The sequence below is a fragment of the Notechis scutatus genome, chromosome 1, assembly GCF_049901735.1.
Source record: "Notechis scutatus isolate UNSWTSFEM ecotype Mainland chromosome 1, rNotScu1.2, whole genome shotgun sequence".
Classification (NCBI taxonomy): domain Eukaryota; kingdom Metazoa; phylum Chordata; class Lepidosauria; order Squamata; family Elapidae; genus Notechis; species Notechis scutatus.
This window is the reverse complement of record NC_142009.1, coordinates 92152828-92165733: the sequence shown is the minus strand read 5'-3', so window position 1 is coordinate 92165733 and position 12906 is coordinate 92152828. Positions and strand designations below refer to the sequence as shown.

At 35.6% G+C, this 12906-nt stretch overlaps 1 protein-coding gene across 2 annotated transcripts in view; it reads right to left on the bottom strand.

Annotated features, from left to right (window-relative positions):
* Nucleotides 1-2455: 2455 nt before the first annotated feature.
* The window catches only part of MAP3K5 (mitogen-activated protein kinase kinase kinase 5), a 112586-nt gene continuing 102135 nt past the window's right edge, over nt 2456-12906 (bottom strand). The window contains exons 26-30 of one of the 2 annotated variants that reach the window (XR_015750551.1): nt 11588-11822; nt 9940-10075; nt 7174-7286; nt 5044-5120; nt 2456-3387 (exon numbers count right to left, since the gene is read on the bottom strand). Coding sequence is in view for 1 of the 2 variants with exons in the window: in XM_026666156.2 (XP_026521941.1) it covers nt 3321-3387; nt 5044-5120; nt 7174-7286; nt 9963-10075; nt 11588-11822 (605 nt within the window). In the remaining variant the exon portion in view is untranslated. The remainder of the gene's footprint in view (nt 3388-5043; nt 5121-7173; nt 7287-9939; nt 10076-11587; nt 11823-12906) is intronic. The other variant, XM_026666156.2, reaches the window with a different exon arrangement.

The following is a 12906-nucleotide window of genomic DNA, read 5'->3' as shown; positions in this document are numbered from 1 at the left end:
AACGGACGAGCTGTCTTCTTTTCGTCTGGAGGGGCAATGAAGGCTATGTAGTTGTTAGTTTGGGGTTAGGTACACCGTGCAACCCGGGAAAAGGCACCTGATAAGCATTTCGTGCTTCCAGGCAATGCCGATTTCCTGACTGTTGCCGACTTAGCCTCGAGATGCATTAAAAAGTGGAGGAGCGTCGATGGCAGAATGTTTCCTTTTATGCTGGAGGATTTGCTATCAAAAAGAAAAGCGTTTTTCGGTCTGAAACCGAACGCCATAGGTCTGCTTAATAATAAAAAAAGGAGCAAACGCCCTTTCATATCTCTGTGAAATGTTTTTCTGACCAGATTTCTTATATATTTTCCGGTTGCTCGCCTCGAGTCTATGGCTTCACTAATATATATATAAATTATATATATAAATTGTGTGTGTGTATATGTGTGTGTGGTATTCAGCTTTGTTCAGGTATTTTCCCACGTCATTGTAGTTGTGCTTTTAAAGTTGTAGCAACATTTGGCAGAATCTCATCTGCCATCATCAGGCTTCTGTATTGTGTTATGTTCTGTCAGACGAACACAATACAGAAGCCTGATGATGGCAGATGAGATTCTGCCGAAATGTTGCTACAACTTTAAAAGCACAACTACAATGATGTGGGAAAATACCTGAACAAAGCTGAATACCATACATGTAAGTACCCGCGAAAACTTAAGAAAACAAATATGTGTGTGTGTGTGTGTGTCTATCTATCTATCTATCTATCTATCTATCTATCTATCTATCTATCTATCTATCTATCTAAAACGTCTGCAAAGAAGCTCGAGCAAAGAATCACGTGCAAAATTTAATGTCTCCGCCAAGAGCAGCTGCTGCTAATTAAACTGGAAATCCGTTGGCCGAAATCTACAAAAAAACAACAACTCAATAAACATGATGAGCAGTGAACTTTTGAATGAATTGGGCTTAAAGTCAAGAGAGGTCGAGCGCGCGCTGATAATACTTAAAACGTTTATTCCATATAGGGCGGTTGTGGTAGCAAGTTAATCAACTACAGCTTCCAACCGAAGGAAGGCATCATAAATGATATTGAAACACCGTAGAAGAGATAACGCACCGTATTTTCATCAGGAAGTGTACTTCGATTAGGATTTTTTTTTCAAATAGACTTCCTGGTCTTTCAATCCTTATCAGTTTAAAATGGATCGGGCAAGTCTTAAATTTTCCTTGTTATCGGCTTAAAAGCTTCTTTTACTATTTAAATATTATTTTCAACATGTTTTGCATCAGTTCATCCAACAAATGTTAGTATGCTTCTCAGTATTTTTATTTTATGCACCAGTTTTATTTGTGGGAATGTTTGGAGGACTAAACATGAAGGGTCTGCAAAACCAGGGAACTTCAAAACTCAAATCTACCGTTTTGCTTTCTTGGGATCTGTTCTTTCCTAGCCAGACTGGAGACCACCTTGACTGCACTACTTAGCTCATCATGGAGATGTATTACATGTAAAGTAAATATCATTGAAATGCTTGCAATATCTACATTTGGACTGATAGATGACACCCCCCAGTGGTTTTCATGTAGACATTAAATGGAAGCAGACAGAAAGTAGAATCCTGAAGAAAGGATAAAGTAAGGATCTTGGGCCAAACACAAGGAAATACAACTCGAAAGTCTGAAGAGACTGCAGCTGCACAGGTGTGCAAACTTGTATATACAATCATTAGAGCCCAGAGTTGAGTATGGCCTTGAATGGCATATTACTTGGGTACACTCCAGAGAGGAAGCCGGGCAAAGTTTACAAATAAATAAATTCACATTTAATCAATATATTATCACACTGTATAACTTTTCTGTGTTAATTCACCAGCAACCTTTGTACTTGTAGTCTTCAGTCGCTAACCGTTTTTGAGCATTATATACAATCCCTGGTAATCGCTGTGTAATTTTGTACTACAGCAACTCCAGATAGTCATTCTTTTTCCGGTCAATATTTCTGTTTTCATTCATTTTACCATCCTCATCTGAATTTCCTTCGTTTTTAAAACTGTAACTTGGTTTTAAAATAATCAAGAAATATACCCACATTTTTTATAATTCTTTATTTCTTAAATGTGTATCACAATGGATAGCTTTAAAACAAGCTAACAGTACTATATGTAATTCAGGCATATGTAACTGGTACAGTTCAATAATACATAAACAACACTAAAAAAGACACAAATACACTGTAGACTGGAATTTAAGTTACTAAAAATAAAACAATGTGACATTTAAGAAAGGATTGTTAAGTACCAAGTGATGTAAAGGTCAGCATACTACAAGGAAAAACTATCAAATATGTTCTACATTATCATTTCACTTATGGATTCCATCTCAGTTTAGGAAAACATCCAAGGATCTTAAATGAAACATGTAGTCCTCCAAAGGCAATACTCATGGGTCTTTGTCTGCAATACCATGAACCTTTCACTTCAAAAATGCTTTGGGTTGCACCCAAAACCTCTCATAAATGAACAGATGTCTCTTATTCCAAGCTAAGGTCCCAGAAACACTGTACCTAACACAGGCCCCAGATACAAACATAAAGCTGTAAAGTTAATTTTCACATTTGATTTTGTTTTAGTGATACAGAGTTGTATACTACCTTACACAAGTCCTGTATGCACAATTGTGTTTAACTGATTGTGAAGGGAGACTGTCAATACTGTAATCTAATCAACTAACTCTTGGGAACTGTAGGGAGCTAAAGTTCTGGTCAATTGCGGGCAGATAAAGAAATTGATTTGATAAGATTAATAGAGCATTAACTCTCTGTCCCCCATTTTTGATACAGAGATAAAATCCTAGAAAGGCCTTGAAAAAACCAGAACTTTTTTAGTCAGTCTGTCATTTTCCTTTTCTCCTCTCCTCTCGTTAATTTTTTTAAAAAAATTGATTTTGATATGAGGAAACAAGCAGGGCATGTTAGCTCGGTGACCCTCTATGCAGTGACTATGAAGGTCTGCACTGATGATCATGGGGTTTCAATTAAGTACCTCAAGGTTCCCTTGGTCAACCATGTTATGTGAATATGGTTAATAGTCTGGATAGGACTAATTTTGTTAAATATTATGTTAGAAAAGGAGAAGATTCCTGAAAATATTTAAGATAAAATAATAATTAATGTTGGAGAGCAATTTTTCAAGAATAGGAATAGTTGCAGCCAGAAAGCTGCAGTGTTCTTTAGCAACAGTAAACAAATACTGGATTAAAGTGCAACAGCATCTCTTGGGGGGAAAAATCCTGCAGGAAATATCCTGTTCTGTGTTGAGATGGAAGATTGCCTCTACTCAGGGGCAAGTGTGCTTCTCTCGAAAATCAGAGATTGCCTTCCACAGCGTGCATATAATCCCACCTCTGTAAAAAAAAAAAGTCATAGCAGTTTTTGGTCAGTATCAAGTATCACAAAACATCGGCTGCAGTAAAAAAAAAAAATGCATAACCAGATTAGTGAATCTTAACAGCTATATTTATACAGCATATTGGACTTGCTTATTTTTAACCTTGGTTAGCATTTTGGTGGTTGATCATGTGTGAACCCAGGTCATTTGACTGTTTATGATTCAACCTAATCCAGAAAATGGGTTAATCCAGCAATGAAATTATGCAGTCACTAATTTTAGTTCCTACTAATGTACAAGTGAAGTGAGGCACATGATTATGGCGGGAAAGTGGGGGGACTTTCTCAGTGATGTTTCTGTTTCTGGTATGCCTTAATGACTTTTCTGCACCAGGCTGCTTCAATTCACGCATACATTTTATATTCTTTTTTAAAATTTCATGTCTGCATACAGTAATATATATTTTATATGCTGCTGTCCTTATTAATATATTCTTTCATTCTATTTGAAAAAAAAATTCTGTAATCCTCTCAGAAAGCTCCAATTAAGCTTGGTAGAAATATCCCCAAGTCTTTTTTTCTCTCTCAGTGTTAAAGCTTGTATTTTACCTTAAAGTCAGTGCTTTAAAAATACATTTCATTACCTTTCCAATCTTTTCTAACATTCAGTTTCCAGTGGCTTTAATTCTGGGGAACAGACTGGCCTATTACCATTTCAGCAATGCTGAACCTGTAATGCTCCGCATAATTAACTGAACCCAGCAGTTAATGTTTTTCATATATTTAAAAAAAATCAAACATACTATCTCACCAAGGCAAGCTTTTTGTAAGCTGCCTTAGGCGAAGGAATAGATTCAAAAAGACAGAAAAGAAAGAGGAAGGGAGAAGGAAATCAGAGATTATGGTCCTTTTTTTTTAGTTAAAAGCAACAAATGAGAATGGATGTACTATGATAATTTGCACAAATAATTTAGCAGTTGCACTGTTACGAAAAGAGCTATTGTAAATACCAGTGTGAATGCTTCTTATTTATTCAATGTCCCCTAGCCCTATTAATTGTTCATCAGCATCCCTAAAGTTTATTTCAGTTATCAAAGTTACAAAGCAGTCTTGACTTGTCATATTGCCCTTGTTGTTCCCAGACATTCCGTTTTCAATTGGGAGGGATGGTGACTTCTTAGAACTGATCTACTGGGGTTGGATTTGGGAAATCTGTTCTTCGAGCAAAGGCTCATTTGTAGAGCATTAAATGTAACCCAAACCAAAGATAAATATTCGAAGAATTTAGAAGACAATGCTTGTGATTGGGCCTGTCTAATCAAAACTAATGTTACCTTATGCACAAGTAACATTTTTAGATTATAAAACTAACATAAGCTCAGCTACATTTGTGTGCAAGGTGGACTCATCAGTTTTTTTCTGTTTCTATATAGCTATACTTGATAGGTATAATGCTTTTTCTCTGTATTATAATAATTTTGTGGAGAAATCTCTTAGAACATATGCACAATTTATTATAAATTTATTATAAATGTACACAATAAAATAAATTATTTAAATTAAAGTATTTAAACATTTAAATTAAATATTTTCAATATGTAAATGACTCTTTAGAGTTTTCATTAAATAATTACCTACATGAATAGTATAAATTAATTTTTTTAAAAAGTTACCTGAGTCTAAGGCATTTTAGATCATCCCTGGTAACATAGCAGAGTACATCCGTCAGTGTGTATTCTTCTGCTAGAAACTAAAAAAAAAGGATAAAAAGTTATCCTGATGGAACTGTAAGTTATTATTCTGTTTTTGCACTTGGTTTTTTATAATATGCCTAATTAATTAAAAATGTATTTGTCTTGAAATGTGCATTGTGGTATGAAAATGTTTAATACAATATACATATAAAACTGTTTAATACAACAATTCATTTTATGGCACATCGCATTTTATCACTGTTGCAAAAACTAATTGATACTGAAATGGGTTGAATTCTCAAGGTCAACCACTACAAAGAAATATAATCAAGCATGGTCAAATAACAAATTAATGAAATAATGCTATTTAGAGATTCTGGGCTTATTCATGTTAATGTGAAAGTAGTACATGTAAAATGTTCTATAACACCTTTTTGACCACTTTGGGTTTTTTTTGTTTTCTAACTTTTATTAGGAAAACACTCTGAAAAGATTTCACTAGCTTGACTAAGACTAACTGGAGTTTCTCTTTGAAAGAATTCCTGTCGAAGGGATAAGCAAAATCCACGCTTCATACTTAATCAGGGCCATGTGCCCTGCATGGGGGAAGAGTGTAAAAGATGTTTGTGACCACATGATCAGAAAATCTCCCCCTTTTTTTACAAGCATTGTAGTATGATTCACATGAAAAAAGTCATGGCTTCAATCACACAATCATGGATATCATCTTGATTATTATTACACCTTGCACATTATGAAAGAGAAAACTTTGATTTATGATTACAGCTAATTTAGCAGACACCAGGGATACTAATTTCTAATCCTAAACAAACAATAAATGGGAATTTCTTTTTAATTTTTAAAACTTGTCTTGCTGGCAGGAGAAATCAAGCTAAAATAAACTACACGAACCAGTCTATTAATAATATTATGGCCAGTAACCAGATTAAAGCTTTAAAAAGTTGTTTAATATGGACTAGTTCTTACAGAGAATTTCTATATGGAGAATTCTATGTGAGTACTCCTTTTAGAAGCTTATTAAGAGAAAGTTGTAACCTTTAGAAAAGTTCTAGTCTTTATAAAATTATTTAATCTAAACAGACAGACAGACGTGTGTGATTGAGTAAACCTTCATTTGATTTTGTGGCTAATTTATATTGTATTTGTTCCAAATGCAAATTAATGTATTTTATGTTTACCACAGTCAGATTACACTAGTTGGTGTTTAGACGTCTCAAATTTATTTCAATCTTTTGCAATCTGTCAGATTCTTGGGTATGTTGTAAGACCTAAATAAGGGAGCAATATGCTTGGGAACTATTTCAAAGTGTTTTTGACAACTATTTTCAAGTTGGTGCAAAAATACAAATATAAAAATCTATCTTAAATATCTTAATTAAAATAAAAATGTTAGCATATAGTTATATTTTATTTATTTGATTTTTATCCCACCTTTATTATTTCTACAAATATTTCAGGGGGGTGAATGTAACTAATACATTTCGTCCTCCTATTTTCCCCACAACAACCTTGTGAGGTAGCTTTTCCTGAGTAAAATGGACTAGATAGTATTCACAGTCTCCCAGTTTCCAGTCTGGTGTTTTTTGCACACCATTTTTAAAATATCTTAGAATATGAATTAGAATTAATCACTTACATGTAGCTGTTCACCCTTAGATAAAAGATGAAAAATTTCATGTAAAAATAGCCCTAAATCCAATACTGAGCCACGGTGATGTAGTGGTTAGAATGCAGTACTGCAGGCTACGTCTGCTGACTGTTTGCTGCCTACAATTTGGCAGTTCAAATCTCACCAGGCTCAAGATTGACTCAGCCTTCCATCCTTCCGAGATCGGTAAAATGGGGGCCCAGATTGTTGGGGGCAATTTGATGACTCTGCAAACGGCTTAGAGGGCTGCCAAGCTCTGTAAAGTGGTATATAAGTCTAAGTGCTATTGCTATTATATTATTTTGCTTTCCATGATTTATTTTGTTTTTGCAACATTATTTTTATTCTTCTAAAATTGCAAACAAAACAAGAATTAAATGTTCAGAGCTATTTAGGCATTTAACAAAATTTTAAAAAGACCCAAGTAACATGTTCCCTACCCTGTTTATAGTTTCTTTGTCAGCACCATGAACTCTCAGCCAGTTAGTAAGATCTGGATCCTCAGTTCCTCTGTCCTGTGTACTAAAGTGAGAGACAGACAAGCCAGGAATATCTAGAAAAATGTTGACACAAGTTAGCATAGTTATAAGATGATACACAATTCCACATATAGCTACCCTCTTTCCAGATGAATACATAAAAATTGTACATAACATACTCCATTCTGAGGCATTCCAGATTAATTGAACTAGAATTATCATCACTCTCATCAAGTGTTGTTATGGTGCAAACTGGTTGAGGATGATGGGATGATCATAACAAAACACATTTGGAAAACATCACATGATAAAAGAGTGATATCCTTAAAATTAGTCCTGTATACGTAAGTGCAGCATGAGGTAAGGATGATGAATTTCAGTACCAGGTTGGTTTTAACGATGATTCTAACCATAATTAACCTTAATTAGCAAAAAATTATTTTCAAGAGAAGGAATCTCTTCTGAAAGCAACATGTTATAACAGTTTAAATAAATCTTTAATCTGTACAAATATAGTGAATATTTCAGTCATACTTTTGCAGATTACAGATAGAAATCTATAACGAATTCAATTAAACTCTCTTGGCTTTCTTTTGGAATTTTCTCATAACACTGTAAAAACTGCATGCTAAATCAGACCAAAATCAAAAAGTTCCAACATTTCATTTATATCAGTAGCCATTCAAAGGCAGAGATAAAAATAAAAATGCAGGGGACGATTCTTGATGTTATACCTTTTGCTAGTACCCAATAGTAGTGTCCAACCTTGACAACTTTTAGACTTGTGGACTTCAACTCCAAGCAAGGCTGGCTGGGGAATTCACAGGTCTTAAAGTTGCCAAAGTTGGATACCCCTGGACTATAGTATATCATTTATTAATATAATCTGTAACAGCTTTCCCTTCTATTGGGCATTGTAGCTGGCTAAAGAAGCCAGCAAAACCCCAATGAACATTTAAAAGCTCATTTTTTAATTTAGTTTAAACTGAAAAGACTCTTTTAGTTTAAGAAAAGGTCTTCTTTTTTGAAAGCAGAAAGTTGGGAGAAAGGAGAAGTAGGTCAAGCCCTATTCACTGTTGAAAATCTGAGCAGCAGTTAAGTATATCTAATGACATTTTTACTTGTCTTTATAATAAAAAAAACCCTAATTCTTATTTTTCTTGAGAGGAGTAAGAAACACATTCACCCAGCTACTTTGCTGTGCTCCCTTCCTATCCTCAGACCAACAGGAAATGATATTGCCCTCAAACTTGCTGACATCACAATATATCCTTCCTGGATACCTGGAAAAGTCTGTTCTGCTTTTGTCTCGACAGCTTTAACACACAACATTCTCTGAGCCTTGGTTGAAATTCCAGTCCTATCAAGCATGATTCACTATGGGAGAAGCCTCTTCCAATTGACACATGCAGTGCTCTGGTTACTCCATTGATGCATGACTATTTTTTTCTTTTTGCTGTGGACCAACTGGACTTTTTTGCCCATTGAAACTATGGGATGATTGATTGACTTAGTGACCACTAAATGGGGGGAAAAACTAAAACATTTTTGGTATCACTTGGCTAACAGTTGTCAAGTGGGCAAATGCAATTGAAGAGCTGATACCTGAGAAAGCCCTTTACATGTGAGGATTGATGAGGCCTTATAAACTACTCTAAAACATTACATAAGGAAGAAAAGGAAGGAGGCAGGGCTTCTTGGGAGTAGTAGTCACTGGGAAACCAAATGAAAGAGACAAGTCCTTTACTTTATACTTCCAATTGAACAGTATTAGATTGAATGTATTAAAGAGCCGTGATGGCTCAGTGGTTAGAATGCAGTACTGCAGGCTACTTCTGCTGACTGCCAGCAGTTTGGCAGTTCGAATTTCGTTGGATCCAGGTTGTCTCAGCCTTCCATCTTTCTGAGGTCAGTAAAATGAGGATCCAAATTTTTGAGGACAATATGCTGACCCTGTAAACCGCTTACAGAGTGCTATAAAGCACTGTGAAGAGGTATGTATGTCTAAGTGCTTTTGCTATTGCTGTTAGGACAAGGATTGGTTAATCGTTTTCAGGGCTTTGCAATCTATACATTGAGACCTATTTAAAAACAAATGTCTGCAAAAGCCAGATAGTGGTCTTCCCTTACAGCCAAAAAGGAGTGAAGAGTATGAGAGCAAATCAGAGGTTGGTAGAAGGGGTAGTCCCACAGAAAACCTGCAGAACCAACTGGAGTTGCAAGCTGACACAGACCATGGTCATTTCAGTCTGCCTCCATCATGCACATTAATGTGTAGTATATTGCCTCTGGAAGTGAGAGAAGAGGGAAATACCATTTACAGAGCAAGTTGGAAGTAGATGAACAGCTGCAGATGGTGGCATGCAGAAATACCATCTGGGAATGGGCAGTGGGCAATCCTTACACGGGGGTGAAAAGTGAATGTGATTTTGTCCAAAGCCTCCTTATGAATGCATACATGCAGGATAGTAAAATTTAACTGGAGGTTCATTCATCCCTTTTAACTAAAAAGAACAAAAATCTGAAAAAGAAGCCAGAGACAATTCCTCTTAGCTAGTTGTATCTCTAAATAGGTATGTCATATTTTTATTTCAATTGATTAACTGCCTAAAAGAGACTTTTAGCTGGTGAAAACGTCATCCTAATGGCAAAAAAGCACTATATTGGAAGCAGTACATTGGAAGGTTTGACTATATTGGTTTGGAAAGTGCTGTGAAGAGCAATTACTTTTGAGGAGTTCAAATAAGCACCTATTGGTCGAGTCTTAAGCTTTAGATGTTTGATCTCCTGTTCTTTTTCTTCTATAGCGTGATGCAGGAGGGTCTGCAATTCTCTTTCCTTCTGCACTAGCTCTTCTAGTAATCTGTTAGAAATGAAAGGGAAATGAGAAGGAGTTAAGTATCATTATTTATTTGTTAAGAGCTAATAATATTTTTGAAAAATATAGCTGTTTCAGTATTGCATTAGCAATGGTCAAACACCCTCCCAATATCTTTAGCCAACTTCAACTGTAAGAGCAAACCTCTAGTGCCTACCAGGAACAGGTTATCTGGACCACAAACACAGAAGGCCCTTTTGTGTTTATGTGTGACTAACATCCCCTTAAGTAAATACATTTATTTATTTTATTACATCATTTCTCTCTGCCTATTGCGTAAGTATTTCTAGGCAGAACATAGGAACAGTATGAAGAAAATGCCCTGATTAAAAATTCTAGTCAGGGAAAATATTCAAAAAACCAAGCTGTGATTTTCTAATGATCTTAGCTAACCTGTAAGATAAACCACAAGCTTCAGCCTAAGCACGAATCTTTAACAGAGTTTCCAGTGTTTGTAAGGGGAAGAAAAAAGCTAAAACCTAGCAGCTACTGGCTGTTGGCTAAATAGCCAAATGATTCCAGGAAAACTCCATCTTTAGGTATGAAGAGAGTTGTGTTTCTCCACAAAAAAGCTAGTGCAGAAGTAGGAGATTCTCCCAGATTCTGAGCTCCCGCTGGATGGAATAGATGGAAATTGTGGTCAGAAGGGCCCCTGCTTAGTTGTCAAGAGAAACTTCATTCAATCTTAGGATTTTTAAAAATAGAATATGGGCATTTTAGTTTGAGTGAAGTAGTGAAAGTTCTTGGAAGTGCTAAATATCGCTCTCACCCAGACCATCATGCTAATTGGATCTATCTGATATACCTGATATCAGTATTGCAGTACTTTTAGTCTGCTTCAGGGGCAATTCAAGGCCTTGGTTATGAATGACAAAGTCTTTTATGGCTTGGGGCCTGACTACCCTCAGTAAAAAGTTACTCCCGATAAAATCTGATCACTCCAGGCAGTGTCTACTAAAAGTGTCCACCTCACATTTGATGTAGTGGAAGACCACACGGAGGGAGGCACTTTCTGCAGCTGCTGCCCCCTTGTGGTACTAGATCTAAGAACTCTCGTCTTCTTTCTTGATATTAGGAAATTATTTTTTAAAAAAGCAAAAGACATATAGAACTAGAGAGTAAGGAATGGTTGTAACTGAGATGATTGGTGCTGTTATTAATGTGATTATTATGGTATGCAATTATAGCTGCATGAGGATAGTGTGAAATGTATGTTACTTCAATATGGTTATTTATGATTTTTCACATAATTTAAATATTAATGCGCTCTTAAAGTTTTTCTGTAATTTGCCTCAGTAATATCCTACTGAGGCAGCATACCCTGTCACCTTCCACTGATTCAGGGCATGATTGGTGCATTATTAAAACTGGATTTAAATAAAGTAAACTGATTTATAAAGGTAAAGTGAAACAAAGCCAGAAAAAATGTTCACATAATGCACGCATCCGTTTTAAAACCTTGAGCCAGTTTTGTAAATAGGGGGAATTCAGACTCACCTATTAGTTTCCAATTTCAGCCTCCCAAGTTCAACATTGAGAGATCTTTGGGCAGCCTGAGAATCATGAGATACTGTTGAACTAAGTGTGCTCACTCCTGAGGTAGCTACTGCATCATCCAATACAAGGCAAGGACCCTGAACTGCTGAGTCAGGAACACGTGCCTCTTCAGCTTCAATCTCATCTTGGTCTGCATTATCACTCTCGGATGCTAAGCTGAAGTGCGTCCTCAACTCTGTAAGAAATTTAATTGTTTATTATCACAATGATGAAATTGGAAACAAGTATGAGGAACGCCATAACCCCAGAGCTGCTATTTATCTAGATTAAGGGTGTCAAACTTGCGACCCATGGGCCGGATGCATCATGCGCTGGCCATGCCCACCCGTTTTAGCGAAGGGGGAAAGTCCCAATATGTCACGTGATAACATGATGCTGCACGTTTAACACCTCTGATCTAGATAATAAACTTAAAAACACTTTTATATAACAAGTTGGGATTATTAGCCACACTGAAGCTGACATGCAACTCCTGAAATAAGAGATTCCAGGGTACTGTGCTAGTCATTAGCAGCAAAACAAAAACAAAAACCCTTCCTTATTTTTGAGAAATTTCTAACCCTCCTGTGTTTCCTCTGACCTCTGGATTCTGTTCACAGGGTCCTTAGAGGAACCAGCTCTCCTGGAATCTAATGTGCATATATGTTATTGTGAATGGCAGAAATTTATCACACTTTATTGGTAAAATTAATTTTTTTATTTGAAAACTAAATTTTGTTCATTGTTTTTTCTACAATATTTTAAAATTCAAGATGACACAATAATTTCCTCACAAATTTCCTACTGCTTGCACATCTTCAATCAGCTTTTTTTTTTTTTTTAACCTTTTGGAAAATGAGAGGTCAGCAATATATCTTGAAGTCTTGGCTGAGTTGATTTTCCAACAGATGGTCATCATCATATTATTATTATTATTATTATTATTATTATTATTATTATTATTATTATTATTATTATTATTATTATTATTATTATTATTATTTTATTGTTGTTATGCTTCTCCATGATCGTTCTGTAAAATGGTCTAGGAAACTATTATCTAGATCTTCTATCTCACTTAGCAGTCCAGAGCACAGCCACTACAATAAAACATTTGTTGTTTTCCCTTCCTTCTATTCGTACCAAAGTGCTCTTAAGTAGATTCTTATGCTCAAATTCCTGGATCTCAATATGCATGGGCACTTTTCTCATATATAAATATAACCTATAATGCATGCTTGCCCTTTGCCTTCCCCTTTGAATAAATTATATCCTTCAGT